The 18,100-nt window shown below is 37.9% G+C and overlaps 1 protein-coding gene across 5 annotated transcripts in view; it reads left to right on the top strand.

The window, feature by feature from the left end:
* The window catches only part of VWA8 (von Willebrand factor A domain containing 8), a 345,308-nt gene that overhangs the window by 249,715 nt on the left and 77,493 nt on the right, over positions 1 to 18,100 (top strand). For all 5 annotated transcript variants that reach the window (XM_035003301.1, XM_035003300.1, XM_035003303.1 and 2 more), the window contains one exon: positions 3,633 to 3,837. In XM_035003301.1, the coding sequence (XP_034859192.1) occupies positions 3,633 to 3,837 (205 nt within the window). The remainder of the gene's footprint in view (positions 1 to 3,632; positions 3,838 to 18,100) is intronic.

The following is an 18,100-nucleotide window of genomic DNA, read 5'->3' as shown; positions in this document are numbered from 1 at the left end:
CCCACCTCCCTCTGGTAACCATCAGTTTGTTCTCTACAGTTAAGAGTCTCTTTCTTGGTTTCTCTCTCTCTCTCTCTCTTTTTTTTCCCTTTGCTTGTTTGTTTTGTTTCTTAAACTCCACATGTGAGTGAAATCATACGGTATTTGTCTTCTCTGACTGACTTATTTTGCTTAGCATAATAACTCTCGAACTCCATCCATCTTATTTATTAACTTTATATAGTAGTTTTCAGAGGTAAATGTGTTAAAAAATGTCAAAGGAATTTAAATAGCATTTTTAAAAATGATTTTTTAAAAAATGTTGTGAAGGCTATACAGTGGCTAAAGGCTTCCAGAGATTTTGAATGGAACTCATGACCATTCACTGCTTCTGTTATTGTCCAGTGATGGAAGCAAAGTATCTAAACCAACTAGACCGGGGATACAGAAGGAAAACTACGTGCTTGGTTTCTACCCTTGAGAACCACAGTATCCTCACCAGTAGCCTGTCCCTTTCTGGATGCATCCATGCCTGATCTCCCTCTCTCAGCAGAACTGCTCTGGGACTTTGACACTACATCCCCTCATAACATACACTCCCTGACGGGCGACTAAGTCCTCACAACACAGGGATGAAAACCTCACCGGAACTCTCTAGCAGAGAAGCCTGCAGAGCCTTCCAGCATGAGAGAAAGGCCGGCTACTCGGAGACCTGTCACTCACCCCCAGCATCACCAGGCTGCTTTCTAGCCGCTCCTCCAACCCCTAGAAGAGACTAGCCCAGCCTGACAGGTCACAGTAACTGAGAAACACAGTTTCATTTCTTAGGACCCTTAATCAGGTTCAATAAATACGAATAATCAAAGCATTACTAAAAAAAAAAAAAAAAAAAATAGAGGGCACCTGGGTGGCTCAGTTGGTTAAGCAACTGCCTTCGGCTCAGGTCATGATCCCGGAGTCCTGGGATCGAGTCCCGCATCGGGCTCCCTGCTCAGCAGGGGGTCTGCTTCTCCCTCTGACCCTCTCCCCTCTCGTGCTGTTTCTCTGTCTCCTTTCTTTCTCTCAAATAAATAAATAAATAAATAAATAAAATCTTAAAAAAAAAAAATAGATTTACTTGTTCCAACATATATAAGTATGCCTTCTTAGAGCATCTTTATGTGTCAGTTTAATGGAAAATGGCTTTTAGTCATTTGGGGAAATTCCTTATTCCATATGAAGTATATGCTTATTAAAATATACTATTAGTTCAGGCAACAAAAGCAAAGAACAACTTCTGGTTTTTTTACATTTCCAAAAGGATTAATAACTTTTTTCCAGTATTTCTCTTAGAAATTATTTCATTGTTCTTCTCTTTTAACCTTCTGTGTGAACCGTGTGTGATGCCTGCCAGGGAGGAACACCTGGCAGAGCGGCTGCTCCTTCAGAGCCACACCGCCCGCCGGAGATAGAATGCAAGCCAGATAATGTCACTCATTGTCTAGTCCTTATTAGCTATATTTTTAAAAAGGAAAAATAAATAGGTGAAATTAACTTTAATCACATTTTATTGACCCGATGTATTTAAAACACTATTATCTTCTCATGCACACTCTCTCCTTAAAATAAATAAGTAAAATATTTTTAATAAATTTTAAAAGCATAAAATGTTACCATTTTGACACATATTCAATATAAAAATTTTAATGAGATATTTTATATTCCTTTTTTCTTCTAAGTCTTTGAAATCAGTATGTATTTTACACTTTTGGAACATCTCAGTTTGGACTTGCCATATTTCAAGTGCCATGTGATTTGGAGTCTGTTCATTATCAGTATATCCTGAATTTCTCTTGAGATTAGCTATTGCCATTTTTGGCATATATGCAATCCAAGAGAACAACCCATCTGGATTTCAGTTTTCCTGCTAGTTGCTTAAATTTAGCATTCTGCTAGATAGCTGGAATTTTCCATCTGATGGCTAACTTCAAATAACAGAAAATACAGTAACACTGTATATAACTACAGGGCCAAAATGAATACATCACTTTTGCCCCCAGTAAAACTTGAGTATTTTTCCTCAAATTTTTGTATTATTTACATCTGTGAAATGATACTGCCTAGCTCTCATCTGTGGGTGTATGGAAATCTGGGCCTCACTCTACTATAATTCTGTGTATTCTTTAATGACGTTGCTATTATGTAGTAAGGGGAAGATGCATTTAAAACAAGGTGAAGAAGAGATTCTAGAGCTGGGGAGCAAATTGTAGTAAATATGTGATTTTTTTCAGCACTTTTTTTTGACATATTGAAGAAATTGCCTGTAGAAATTTCAAGTTTCATGGTATGAAGAGTTAAACATTTAGCCAGTAAATAGAGTATTCCACAGTCTTACATCTTGAGTGCTCTTGGAAGAATCTCAGACATTATTGTTTCACATAGATAAATTTCATTGTTCTGGAATAGCCCTTTACTTCACCATCTGTACCTATTAATTTTTTACTAAGGCACATGTTTTTGGGAGAGCACCATGAGATAAACCCTGTATTATATCAAATGTTACCTTCTGTGAGTCCTTCTAGAACTGTAAAGTAGTTCTGAAACCTGGGGACCCATCCTACTGTTATCATCTTCTTCATATTAACATTTTCTAAAACTTTTGTGTCCCAGAGAGGCTAGCTCTGTCACTCTGTGTTGAGTATCTACTAAGGCAGACTGGAAAGAAAGGTCAAAGTAGTCCTGGTTTATTCTTTAGGATATTATAAGATTTTACCCAACATATAGTGGTTTTGTGGTTTTTCCCAGATCTACACTGATGGCTTATTGTGTTTTTATTATCTGATCAGACTATCCCTTTAGACCATTTACTTCATATAGAAAGTATCAGATGTATTTAAAGATCAATTAGAATTTCTAATCTGTTTCTTTTGTTTAGTGAGAGCTATATTCAGAAAAAGGAAGTGTGCAGTTGACTTATAGGCAAAAGCTGCATTCCTAGAAATGAATATATAACAAAGGAAGTATGTATATGTATGATATATGTAATATGAGAAATACATAAATTCCTTGTTATAAATTCCTTAACTTCCTAAGTTAGAAAATGCAAAATATTAAATACAAATGCAGTTAAAGCCCATGAACAAGACATCAGTTTCAGCACTTAGACTGAAACTTAGAGCCCTAAATAGTGAGTCCAGCATTGCAGGTGAATAAGATATGAGATGGTTTAGAGTTCTTTTCCTTCTGACAGTGAATGCTAGTATCATCGGGAGTCCACAAATACAGAAAAGTGTAAATAACCAATAGAAAACTGTGTTATTTTTTTTCTTACAGATGAATCTCTTGGTATCTTTTAATGTGCTTACTATTAGAATTCTTTTTTTTTTTAATTTTTTTTTTTAATTTTATTTATTTATTTGAGAGAGAGAGAATGAGAGAGAGCACATGAGAGGGGGGAGGGTCGGAGGGAGAAGCAGACTCTCTGCAGAGCAGGGAGCCCGATGCGGGACTCGATCCAGGGACTCCAGGATCATGACCTGAGCCGAAGGCAGTCGCTTAACCAACTGAGCCACCCAGGCGCCCCTAGAATTCTTTATAGCCAGTTTAATGAACCAAAATTAGGTAAACTAGCTTCATCACTACCAATTGACTAACTACTATAATTTCCTTATCAGATCAGAATCTCTCTCGCCATATACCACATGGCTATCTACTATTTCAGACACAGATGCTCTGCTAGCTGAGTGGGGCAAAGGTGGTGTTGTTACTGTTGATATGGGAGGTCGCATCAGACTCTGGGAAACTGGACTTGAACATCTGCAGCGATCACTCACGGAATGGAGAAACATGATTGGACAAGAAGGTGACCGACATATGCAGGTACCACTTGAATTGACCTTCTCTCTTAAAGGTGCATATTCAGGTATATAATTTAGTTCCAGTTGCCACAGTTGTGGAAACTTTTGGCCCCCAAACTTGAATATCATTGCTTAAATAGCTATAATAATTTCTCGTAATAGAAAAAGACAAATCTATCCCTCTAGTGAGTGAAAAAGTTAAAATGTGCCCATTTTTTGGTCAGTTCTTAAATATGCAGGTCCCTCACATCACAACATGAGAATACAATCAACATTTGTTGTCTAACCTCCAGCATTAATCAGTTTCCAGCACCGCCTTCACATGTTCTGACTTTCACTGCCATCATTTTCAGCATCTCTACATGCTACCAAGGAAGCAGAGATACTGCTATAAAATGCAGCCCATTACCCTAGGGCCAAAGCCTAGAGCCTGGAGAAGATAAGTAAATGACGCATCCAGTAGAGATGCATCTTTCCAAACTTCCTTATGTCCCAATCATGCAGACTTAGCAGTGGGGAGAAGTAGACCCAACCCTGCACTGGAAAGAAACATGGAAATAGGGCACTAAGGTGAGAGGAAACTCCAGAAATGACTCAGTCACCAGCTAATCTGGTTGCTGTCTGGAACTCCCGTGAACAATGAGGAAAGCTGTGTACCCTTAAGTACTGAAGCATATCATCAAAGGATTTATTTGTAATTGATATATTTTAATCTTCAGAAGAAAACTTCAGTGTCTACATTTCATTTTTATCCAGCAAGGTAAGAAAGAAAAGTAGGTTCCTGTCAGCTGTGTGGTTCTGTAAAGAGCCAATTAGCAAGATAAAAAAATTTCCACAAACTATCCCATTGATACCTGATTAATAATTACTCTTTTATGTGGTTATTTTTGTGATTTCCCTTAAAGGAGAACTATTTAGATTTGCAAATGAATAATACATATTTCTCTTAGATTCTTAAAAGTTTATAGGAACATTGTGAAGATCACAAACCAACATAGGCAAACAACCTCAACTTCTTTTGAAAGGGTATGAATATATTAATTTAATTAAGCTAAAACAAATGTATTGCTCTAAAATAAACATGTCATTAAGTGCAGTGAATCTGTTATAGCAACAGACTGCTTGTTGGTCACTACCCATAACAATAATTGGAAAATTAATTAACTGTGGTTCTGATTCTCTTATTATTCTAAGCATTAGTGTCTCCTTGTGAATTAAGCTCCTTTTTTCATTACGGTGATTGAGGCCTAAGAGTAAATACTATTGTTTTTGCATTTCTTGCATTTTATTTCAATTTCTCATATGTCATAGAGATGAAAGGTCATATGTTTCCTATGGTCAAGACTGTGGCCTAAATTAAGTTTCTTCCACAATAGAACTTTAAAAAGGAATTTTATTCATGATTTTCATAACTGGTCTTGACGGCTAGAAAAGTTAACCCCTATTTGTGTTTTAGCCGTATGTTCTTCATCCCCATGACTTCCCCAACTCTGTTGTTCATCTTCCTATTCCCAGCTCCTAGCATAATGACTGTTACACAGAGGGAATTAATATGTTTGTATATGCTCACACTCACATATACTAAATTGCACTGGCCATTGAAGCTATTTGATAAGAAATGGAATTGTTCTTTTAAACTGTCAGGAATTATTCATTTGTTTTTAATGTAACCGAATAAGTATTTATTAAATGAGTATTTATAGTTAATAAGTTAGAAATGAACAGAAATATATTCTCTAACATCCCCAAAATAATCAAAATACTTGGCTACTGTTTGCAAGGCAACATCTGATCCTTCCCAGACCAAACATTTTCCAGGAAATGTATAACTTTATGTCTCCAGTTCAAAGTTCAGCTGTAGCAGAAATAAAACTTACTCAGAAATAAAGTTACACATTTGAGAATTGAATGTTAGTTTCATTTAGAAACTTAGATGTTATCCAACCTTCTCCTTCCATTTCTGATGTTCCTGAATCCATTTTGGTTGATATTGAAATATATATTTATATACATATTCAAACCCAGAAACAAACTGTGAGCATGCATCTTTATGTGTAAACAGACAGGATTAATTGTCCAAATGGTCTACCATTATTTTAGTTTTTGGTCGTATCTCTCCTCCCCTCCTTGTTTGGTAAATAATAAGACAGTATAGGGGCACCTGGGTGGCTCAGTCGTTAAGCGTCTGCCTTGGTTTCAGGTCATGATCCCAGGGTCCTGGGATTCGAGCCCCGCATCGGGCTCCCTGCTCAGCGGGAAGCCTGCTTCTCCCTCTCCCGCTCCCCCTGCTTGTGTTCCCTCTCTCGCTGTGTCTCTCTCTGTCAAATAAATAAATAAAATCTTGGAAAAAAATAAAAAAGACAGTATATTTAATTGCTCCTATTTAGACCAGTTCATGTTATTATTTACGAGTAGTTTACACAACAAAATCCAAATAGGAATCATTATGGAGCAATGGTAATAACAAGCAAAAATGTGTCTTTTAAGCAGTTCCCGTACTGTGTGATCCCTCAAGCTGTTCCTCATTTATGGGCCCTTTATTCAGCAGATGTCTACTCCTGGTTTTGGAGCTTGAAAAATGCCTTTCTTAGAAATATTGAGAAAAGAGAGTGTGTTCTCAGTGCCATCCTTATCGCTGGCTAAATGCCAGCCGCTTTCCCTGCTCCTGGCAGAGTAACCTGATCTCCATCTAGTGGCGAGATGGACTTACTTTACATCACGGAAATTTAAAAGGCCTGCTTTGCACTTTAGTCGTTTAAGGCAGCCCAGGCCTGCTGGCATGGGAGGTATACACACGCCTGGCTTGTGCGGTTCCTGTTGGTCACGAGATGCTCCTTCAGGTCAGCAGTGAAGGCAGGCAAACAACCTGCCAAGCCATGCCCCACTTACCTACCCATTTTTTTCCCTGATTCTTCTGCATGGTAACAAAAGAACTGTTGATATTTACATAAACATCAGTTACACGCTTTATCATTGTCCTTTATATCTTGCTACATTTCAGCCTTCTAGAGTTATTAGTTCTGTAGCCATTGTTCTTTGAATTTTTATTTTTACCTAATGAATTCATTGATAGTTTTCTTTCATGAGTACAGTTTACAAAAGAGTATTGAGCTCTGCATAGAAAATGTGCTCATTAATTTTACATGCTTTGATAGGAACATGTGTTTTTCTTACAGCAAACAACTATAACAACAAACTCAGTGTCAGCGTAACTATCGTTCTAAAAGCCCATAATTAAGAATTCATACTTATGGGGTGCCTGGGTGGCTCAGTTGGTTAAGCATCTGCCTTTGGCTCAGGTCATGATCTCAGGGTCCTGGAATCGAGCCTGTGTCGGGCTCCCTGCTCAGTGGGGAGTCTGCTTATCCCTCTCCCTCTGCCCCTCCTCCCACTCATGCTCTCTCTCTCTCAAATAAACAAATAAATATTTTTTAAAGAAAGAATTCCTATTTATACTTTTCGACTCCATATTTTCAGAAGCATGTGTTAATTATAAGTCAAAATTTTTCTGACCATGCTTCATAGTGTTCTCTATAAAGTATATTTTTCACATTTTTATTTAGTTACATTTGGATTCATCCCAAGAAGGCAAAGCTACACCCCATTTTTCTTCAGAAACCAGATCATCTTCTCTAAAAAGCTCCTGGTGACTATTCTTGTGGGAGCACAAAAGCTAAAAGGTTATAGCTGTCAAATGTTATTATCTAATTACAGTAAACTAATTAGAAAGAAAATCCTCTATATATTACTGGTAGAATCTCTTTGAGGCCTTTGAACAGTACTTCCTTACCTAATATACTTTTAAAAAATGGATAGAATCTTTGAAACACATTGTGGGACTGGAACTTACTCATTCTGCAGTGAAGATAGTGCCCGGTACACAGTAGATACATAGTAGAGGCATGAAACAAATACATAGAAAAGATAACTAATTTATATTAAGCACCATTAATCCTTTCCCACTTTTAAAGAAGATATTCTAGGAATATGAGTAAAGGTGGATTGCTGTACTTTGGGAAGTAATCCTGGTCTTAAACCAGTAGCTCAACAGGTTTGTTTGTTTTTTTAAAATCTCAGTAAGATGGAAGTCCTGCTTCCGGTTTTGGAAACCACTAGATCGTTTCATTGGACCTCTAATAGTACATTTAGTTTTGCAGTATGCAGACTGTACTCTCCACATGCTCTGAGGGGGTTTGCAATTCTTTGTCCTTTTTAAGAAGGATAGTTCATAGTTTACTCTTGTACTTCATTCTTCGCTTTGGCCAGTAATTCTGAAAATACTTAACAGTCTAATTCAATATAATTCTAATTCATATAATAATTCAATTATTATAGAACAGTCCATATTTTATAGGATTATTATATGTATATATATCTTTGGAAATCTTCTTTGGCTCAAAAAGCTAATGCTTTTTTTTTTTTAATTTTTATAATTTCCCACCGTATCTCCTAGCTGTATGTGAGTAGAGCTGGTTTTCAGCAAGGTGGTCTAGCCGTTTGCCTATGCGGTAACATTTGAGCAATGCCTCTAATGATTTTCCCATGTTTGTTCCTGTTAGAGACATTCCCAGCCATAGAAATTCATTTTAAATCTAGATTTTGAATAAGACTTTCAGATTTGAATAAGGTTTCTAATGAAAATGCAAGATGGCAGGGGAGGAATACCCCGTGGCGTGCTGATAGACCAGCTCTTTGGGGAGGGAGAGTGGGGCCGTTTATAATGTTTGCCAATTTCCATGGTATAAATACTCCCTCCATGGCAGATTTCAAGCTGCCGAAGGTTAACAGTCTACTTGCTAAATTTCTGAATATTTAGCAGCCATCTCTCACAAAGTGGTACAGTCAGGCTCCAGCATGCCACTGGCCTGATTAAACCTTTAACTCCCCGAGGAGAATTATCAGAGTTACCTATCTGCAAGGTCTTTCAGAAATCAGGCAACAGAAATGTGGGTGAGAGGGAAAGGCAGCAGAAAAAGGAAAGTACGAAGAACACAGGTAAGATGGTATCATGTTATTCCTGGGAAATGTTGAGGCCTGCAGTTGTCCCAGTTATAGATTGGCAATGCTCTTTCTGAACCAGGAATTCAGTCTGAGGAAAGAATTGGAAAGAAGTCTGCACTCAAGTAGGATGACACTCATGGGTTCATGAGTACAAGCCTCCTTTCTTATATACACCATTTCAGAAGGAAATTACCAGCTGATTTTTACATTCTTCCAGAAGCAGTGCTTCCATTAGATCACAGCTTTGTGGGTAATTGCTAAATACAATGAAAATTAAATGAGCAACCACCTCCCTAAGACGAGCAAATCAACAAGCTTATGACTTTCAGGGAGGCCATGAGTTTTCATTAAGCTTTGGTGCATATCCAACAAAAATAATAATCCTATAAATTACAATAACTGTGGGCATTACAGTGTCTTAAACTAACATTAAAAAAAGAAATATCATCTCGCTTTCTCATTGTAGAAAAGACCTAACCTTAGGAAATTGCTTTTCAAATCATCAGCAACAGAAGTATTTTAGTTCCTTTCTTTCATGACGGCCCTTGAGATCATTATTCTGTATGTTACTATATCCTCAGTGCATATTATTTAACAATATGATCAGCAAGTAAAGAAGTAATCTTAGCAATATTTAAAGTATGTAAGGAAAATAAATTAATTCTGTAATATATTAGTTATAAATTGAGATGTCAAATGCAGTGAAATGTTGACAAGCAATAGCTCTAGAATTTTCATGATTTTGAACTCATTATGTATGTAGTTCTGTATAATCACAACACAATGACTATAGAAATAAAACCTTGCTGTTACATTTATATATAAAGCTGTAATTTTATTCATAAGCAGTATAGCCTATTGACTCTACTTTCCAGTTATAATATAAAGACAAAACCACTGTACCTTACAAAGTTGTTTTAAGAATGAAATGCATTCATACCTGGCACAGAGGTACTCAGTAAACAAATAAAAACTAGAAACTTAGAATTTAGGTAATATTGGGCCATAGAATTCATTAATGCTTATATGGAAACAAAACCGAATTAAAAAGAGGTTTTTGTGTTCCCCAAACACCTAATATTAAATCATGACCCAATGAGTTAGATAATTCATCATCTACCTTAGTGTTATAAGATGTGAGGTTTGTTTATAATCCTGTTTAGGAAAAGTTTTGTCAGGCCCAAAAAAGGAATTTAAAAAATGGTCTGTGCCGAAACCTGTCAGCTTGAAGAAAAGCAGGAAATCAATGATAGAACAATTGTCAGCAGCAGATTATAGTGTTTAGCCTTATTCAAAAGACAGATTAGAACAGGACCAAAAAACACACAGCAAAATATACATCATCTTTAGCCTGAGTCCTGAGAACAGTAAAAAGAGCAAGTCAAATTTGGATTTGTCTTTCTTAGTTTTTCCATTTGCAGTACTCTTTTGTCTCTCCTTACAACATTCTAAAAATGTCTCTCTTTTTATTTTCTATTTCCTCACAAGGTCAGGCCACAGGCACCATCTCTAACCGCTCTTCTTTGAATAATTCCAAGCATTCTTCCATTTATTTAATTAACATATGCTAAGCACCCAGAATTGCTAGGAGAAAGAAAGAAATAGGATCCAGGTACTGACCCAGGGAACTTACAGTCACGTAGAGCTATAACCAAATAAATTGTAGTGCAATGTGGTAAATAAACTGATAGGAGCATGATCAAAGGCTCAGAAGACAGCACAGAAAAACTTGACTCTATCTTTGGAAGAAATTCCAAGATGAAATAATCCCTGAACCCAGTTTTTCAGGAAGGGGGAAGGGAGTCCTGATAAATCAAATGCATGTGATTGGTTTTGTCTCTTGCCAAAATCCCAGTAAAAGAACAATAAAGGATCAAAGAAAAGTACAAACCCCACACAGACAAAGAGAACTAGAGATGCAACAACACTTTGGAGGATGGAAAATAAATGGGTGGGTGGTAATGAGTTATCAACTGGAAAGAGTTAAACCCATTCCTCCAGTGGTGGGGGTGGGGGGCGGGGGGGGGGTCATGGCAGCGGCGGGGAGCAAATAAGACGCAAGATGCTGTACTCCGTAAAAGCCTGTGAAGCATTAGGACATCAGGACTTGAAGACACCATGTACCTCTGAAGGTTGGAGAGCGCAGGGTGGCACCGAAAGTTGGAAGATTAATTGAAAGTCTGTATAGCAACCATTTAGATATCCAGATGTTCTCCTCCATCTTATGCACCTGGGCCATTGCCTGTTCTCTAGGCCGATCAAAAACAGGAGCTGTAGTGGAGATTTATACAATCTAGGACAAGAGTAAGATCATATAGAAATCAAGAAGATAAAGTGAAAGTCTGCTTTTCTTATTTAGATCCCATGAAGCTGTCATCCACATTTATACACTTTGAGCAGAAGAGTAGAAAAATCCTTTCTGGAAACTGACATGTCCAAGAGAAAAGCCTTTCTGATGCTAATATTTGGAAGTTTCTCCCTAATAACCTTACAAGAAGACCCACTTATTGTCAAGACCTACCTTTATGCAAAAAAGTTTTCAGCCCCCTTATTCTTAAATATTAATGGATAGCCTCTTATACAAAAAAAAATGGAAATCAGAACAAATGAACAGAGAAAATAGAGATGATGCAGAAAGAAGAACATTTCACAAAGTAACAATTGATACTCTCAGAGAAGAGAAAATACGATAATCATAAAACAAAAACGTGATGCTATTTTAACATAGGAACTTTCAATGAACAGGAAAGATGTCGTGGAAGTTGAGCACTGAGTCATGTATAGAAGTGTTGAACTATATTGTATACCTGAAACTAATATAACATTACATATTAACTATACTGAATTAAATAACAAACCAACCAACCAAATAAACAAATGCTATATGGAGGGAGAAAAAGTGGTAGCAAGAATAAATTCTATAGAAGAGGTTGGACATTCATTTGCTAGTTTTCTCCTAATTCTATAACACATTTAAAAGTTTAAAAATTAAAAAACACAAGGCCCAGTAGGGGGTTAAAATGATTTTCTACAACCAGTTTCACGTGAACCTCTGTAGGAAGACAGAGGTAGGAAAATGAGTCTTCTCCCATGGACTTCTGCTCACTTTCCAGGCAGAGCACAGCCTGTGTATTTACCCCATGACCTATAGCCGAATGACAGGACTATCAGTATTCTCTGCTTCCATCAGAAAACTGCTAAAAGCATTGGATCCCCTAGAGAAACGTGCACTATTTCTGGAGTGGGAGTGTGAAGCTTACAAGCTACAGGGCAGAGCAGAAAACTGGCTGGGACCCAAAAGCCAGAGGAACCAGACGAGCTGGTCTGTCTCAGAGGAGGCTGGCATTTTCTTCACTTAGAAGTTGTTCTTCTTTTCCAAACTGCTGTGTTCTCATGATTTTATTTAATTAACCAGTCAAGTATCAATCTTATTTCAGCCACGTTTGTTTACCCACAAAAAAACAAAAACAAAACTGTCCCTGCGTTTTTTAAATTAATTGATTTATCAGTAATTGCATATAAATATACTGAAAACTTTTAAATATAATCTCAACATGTATTAACGAATGGCCCTCCAGCAACAAATTTCAAGCCACAATTGACACCTATAGATCCAAATATAATTACATATTTGCCACCATAATACTTTTTTTGGTGAGAAAGAAGTTTTCCTATTGTGCCATTATATCTATAATCTAATGGTTCTATTAGTTGAATCTCAGTTCCTTAAAAACTCTGTTGGTTCCCCCCCAATCCCACCCCATAGTTCTAGTTGATTTTCATATAACAGTGTATATACTCTAGGCCTGGCTTCAGGAAAGTCAACAAACCATTATCTCCTAGGAAGATGGTGGCAATCCTAGCTGTAGAGTTTCTTTGTGGGATGGGCTGGTGGTCATCTGTTGAATTATGGAAATTATGGACAAACAATAGATATTTGAGTCCCTTGGGGACCAGTCATCCAGAATGTTCTTGTGTAACACTTGGCTCTGTCCCCACCAATGTAAGACCTGTGGGGAGATGTGGAAATACTGAAACACAAAGCTTGGTTTTTACCCTCAGGGAGTTTATACTATGTGATTGGGGAGATAAGGCTGATAGCCATGAAACAGCGGCAAGTAGTACAAAACCATGTGTCGTTCAGTGTAGACTGGGGAGTTTGGGCCCTGTGCCATAATAGTTCTGAAGAGAAATATGTATGCAGACAAAATTTATAAGTGAAGAAAATGGGGCTTGGGTTGAACATTATTTTATTTTATTTGTCTTTATATAGTTCAAAAGGAGAGGTCAGAGCATTCCAGGCATTCCAAAAATCATGACCACAGGCACAGATACAAATGAGCACCGTGTGTTTTCTTAATAAGAGGATGAATTGTGCCATAGGCTTGGATCAGAACAAATCCAGGAGAGACCTGGTGCAGATACCAGGGGAATGGTAGGCAAACATCACAGCCAGTGTGATGCAAGCTCAAAGCCCAGAGGGCAAATCCAGGTTGAACACCAACTAAACCAAAGAGACAGTGGAGGGTATACCAGAGCAGGGGTGGGAGTAAGAGCTGGGTCTGCAACCACCAGAAATGCACAGGCTGGGGGATTTCAGAAGACAGGGTGTGATTTAGTTTCAGCACAGTCTTACTGGCACAGGACATTTTTAAAAGCAGTTGAAAGGATGTTAGTCTGTTTAGGCATATCTGTAGCAAGTTGTAAGACAAACTTAACTAAAAGCAAGGGGTATCTTTTGGTGAGTAGTGCAATCAGGAGTCACCTGAATAGGAGAAACTAGGCTGCATGAAGGTCCAATGAGGCTTCTAGGTTCCCTGTGCCTAGGAGCTGCTGAAGGTCATTGACTAGGAAAAATAGAATAGTGAAAGGTATTCAGATTGGCAAAGAAGAAGCCAAACTCTCTCTCTTCGTAGATGCCATGATACTTTATGTGGAAAATCCAAAAGACTCCACCCCCAAATTACTAGAACTCATACAGCAATTCAGTAATGTGGCAGGATACAAAATCAATGCACAGACATCAGTTGCTTTCTTAGGCACTAACAATGCAACTGTAGGAAGAGAAATTAGAGAATCGATTCCATTTACAATTGCACCAAAAACCATAAGATTCCTCAGAATAACCCTAACCAAAGAGGTAAAGGATCTATACTCTAGGAACTACAGAACACTCATGAAAGAAATTGAAGAAGACACAAAAAAATGGAAAAACATTCCATGCTCATGGATCGGAAGAATAACATTGTTAAAATGTCTCTGCCACCCTGAAGACTGCATGAGGAAGATGGACTTGGTAGTGATGTGCAGTCTGGGAAAGAACCCCAAATGAACTAGGGCGACTGTGAGCATGGGTATGAGTTGGTGGAGAAAGGCTGAGTACGTGACATGGAGGCAGACATTATGGATGTTTCTAGTTTGGAGATCTGGCAAAATGGCAGATCATTGTAGGAACCAGGAGAGTTGGAGAGGTGATAGAATTCAGGCATTTTGAGTATGCTGAGTCTGAGGTAATGGTGAGATACTTCACGGACAGTGTACAGTTGGTAATTAGAAATACATCACTGGACTAGAGATTCAAGGTAGCGAGAGTTGTAACGATCTTTATCAGTCAGATTTTATTTGAAACCATGAAAATGGTTAGATGCTAAGGAGAATAGAGGGAATGATCAGAACAACTGAGCTTTGTTTTTAGAAAAACCTACCGATATTTCCAAAAGGATATTCTCAGAACCCTCTTTAATAAGGAATCCACGTTCAAGCTGTTGGAAGACACTGTATAATTTAGCAGCCTCTTAGAGATGAAATTACAATTAGGAAATATCTGGCTTTGAGAAGTACCAGTAAAGAAACCTCTTTAATTTGTTTAGCTCGGTAGTCCACAAATCTATTCAGATTCTTTTGACTATTTCAGCAAGTTGCCAGTCTTTAAAGATTTTATTTATTTATTTATTTATTTATTTATTTATTTATTTATTTATTTATTTATATGAGAGCACACACGCGAGTGGAGAGGGAGTGGAGGAACAGAGGGAGAGGGACAAGCAAAGCAGACTCCACACTGAGCACTGAGCCAAGCCCAATGCAGGGCCCAATCCCGTGACCGCAAGATAATGACCTGAGCCAAAATCAAGAGTTGGACGCTTAACTGACTAAGCCACCCAGGCGCCCTGATTGACAGTCTTTATATTCCTGGTTTTCTTCACTCCAGTTCACCATGGACTTTGTGTAGTAGATCTCTTAGGACAAGACCTTCATGCTAATTCTGGACCTGAATAGGTCAGGATACAGCCACATTGTATGGCATTTATGACTTCAGAGAATAAATCTGGAATGCTAGGGTTGACAGTTAAAAGAATAATTTATCCCTGTATCTTTGAAGAGAGGACCTAATATTTCATGTGATTTCAGATTTAGTATGGAAAAAATTATGAAAATGATGCTTACATAGAGCATTAAAAGTGACAAAAATTCAGCTTACATTAACATAAACTACAAAAGGGCATTTATTGGCTCATGTGACCTAGTCTCTCTCCACTTTGGCTCTGCTTTTTTTCTGGAGTGGCTTCATTCTTACAAAGCCTTTCTCCATCTGGTGGCAAAGATAGCCCTGGTAGCGCTAGGAAATAAATGGTTCTCATAGATAACAATCCCAGCAAAAGGGGCACGTCTCTGCCAGTAATTTCAGCAGAAGTCTTAAGGGGTACTCCAATAGGCCTGTGAGGTCACTTGCCCATCCCGAACCAATCACTGTGACCAAAAGGGTGAGATATTCTTAATTGGTCAGACCTAGGTCAAGTCTTCACTCCTAGAGTTTGGGATGAGTGAGGACCCTATCGGTCCCATGCGAAACACAAAATTAGGAATTAAGAATAAGGGAAATACCCCAAAAGAAATACTGAATAAGCAAAAAACATGACCATGTGGTTTTTTGGGGGTTTTTTTTTTTGTAGTTTTGACAGCTAAAGCCACCCCCTTGCAAGTGACAACTAATGACCTTTCTAGGCTAGGGCTTCCTGAAGGCTAGAACTATTGTCAGATTTATTTTGTTTTGCACTCAGCATGACATTCATGAAACATGAGTCTTAGCAAATGCAATATGAAGATTAGGCCAATGATTGTTCTATAGTATTCATTAATTTCACCTTCCATTTAATTCCTAGAGCGAGTACCAGAAGTATATGTTTGGTTTTCTAAGCACATGTAGGGCAGAAATAAATACTCTAGTTACAATTGTCTGGAGACTTCCCAGTTTTGAGGGTTCTGAATGAAATTGTCAAGTCATTCAGTCATTTCTGACAGTGCTCTGATGGTATTACCATGGGTTTTTCTCCCAGAGAAAAGAACTTAATATTGGATCATTTTCATCATTTTTTTCTTTAGATATTTCTGTTTTAAGAACTGAACACAATGCTGTTAAAGGCCCTACAGTTCACAATGCTGGTATGGGTTGAATAATCCTTTCCATAAAGACCAGTGACATCTCTAGAGCCCCGGTAGGGAAGTCTAAAATGTTAACTAGGTTTTGTGCTAACCAAAAGGGAAAGTGCCACATTTGACTGAGTCATTACCTCAACCACTCTGCCATCATATTTACATATATAAGTCATTGCCCAGAAAGGGGAAACCCTGGCATATATCAGAAACAAATTCATGTGTTCTAAATCTGGTCTGAGTTAACCCGTAGAACTCCCAACAAATATGTAAGGACTGTCTCACAGCAATAAATAGAAGCTATTATTGTTACTGTGGCTCTCTTAATACTAAAGTACAATGTTTTTTCCTAACTTACAGCCCATAATTACTTAGAAGTGCCTAGGTGGCTCAGTCGGTTAAGGGTCTGCCTTCGGCTCAGGTCATGATCCCAGGGTCCTGGGATCGAGCCCCATATTGAGCTCCCTGCTCAGTGGGAAGTCTGCTTCTCCCTCTCCCTTTGCCCCTCCCCCCCCCCGCTTGTGCATTTTCTCTCTCTCTCTCTCTCTCAAATAAATAAATAAAATCTTTTAAAAAAATTAGCTGCACATCTCTCTGGTTTGACGATAAGGATAAGCTTCTAACTGCTCTCAAGATTAAACAGGCTTCAAAATTCTGAATATAATTCTCCTTCTCACTCAAGCCCAGCTTAAGAAATAGTTAGATAGATAGGTTGGTAGGTAGACAGATAAATAGAAAGAAAGAATATTTATATTTACTTATTTTTATGTTTATAAATATATGTGACTCTTCCACTCTGAGTTTTTTACTGTCTCTTCTAAACTTTGGTGAGTTTGAAAGGAGCATATTGTTCACTAAGGGCAACTGCTGATAAAAACAATAGAAAGGAAAAGCATTCCCCCTCAGAGCCTTAAATCCAAGCCTATTTGTAATTTCTGTCTTCAGGTATAAACAAATAATTTAATTTTTTATTTTTCCTCACCAAATCTAATTACATGTTTTAAAACTTTTTGTTTATCTTTCTCTCCATATATATTTTTTTCACGAACCACTTGAAAGTAAGCCATAGACATGATACCCCGTTACCTCTAAACACTTCAGTATTTCCTCAAAACAAAAGCACTCTTCTACATAACCACAATACAAACCTCAAAATCAGGAAGTCGGCAACCAGACATCATCAATGTCTGGTCACCGACTTTATTTAGAATTTATTCAAATTTCACATGTCCCAATAGCATCCTTTTTAGCACAAAGAGGCAGTCCAGGATCACATGTTCTCTTTCTTTTTTTTTTTTTAAGGTTTTATTTATTTATTTGACAGAGAGAGACACAGCGAGGGAGGGAACACAAGCAGGGGGAGGGGCAGAGGGAGAAGCAGGCTTCGCGCTGAGCAGGGAGCCCGATGCGGGGCTTCATCCCAGGACCCTGGGATCATGACCTAAGCCAAAGGCAGACGCTTAATGACTGAGCCACCCAGGCGTCCCATGTGTTCTCTTTCAATCCAGAACAGTTTCTCACCTTTCCTTAGCTTTCTTGACCTTGACATTTTTGAAGAGCATAGTCTAATTCCTGTGTAAAAACATTCCTCAATTTGGGTGTAGCTACTGTTTTCTCATTTTAGATTCAGTTTATGCATCTGTGGCAGGAATATCACAGAAATGATGCCATGTTTTTCTCAATGTGTCCTATTAGTTGGCACAGTGTTGGTTTGTCCCATTACTGGTGATGTTAACTTCGAACATCTGGTTACGGTGTTATCTCCACTGTGTTTCTCCACCGTGAAGCTAATATTTTTTCCTTTTATAATTAATATATGTCTTTTGTGGGCCTATGTTTAGAGACTATGT

This window comes from Mirounga leonina, unplaced genomic scaffold (genome assembly GCF_011800145.1).
Source record: "Mirounga leonina isolate KUSES-001 unplaced genomic scaffold, KU_Mleo_1.0 Mir_127, whole genome shotgun sequence".
NCBI lineage: Eukaryota > Metazoa > Chordata > Mammalia > Carnivora > Phocidae > Mirounga > Mirounga leonina.
Note: the sequence above shows the minus strand (reverse complement) of the source record. Positions and strands in the feature narration are given on the sequence as shown.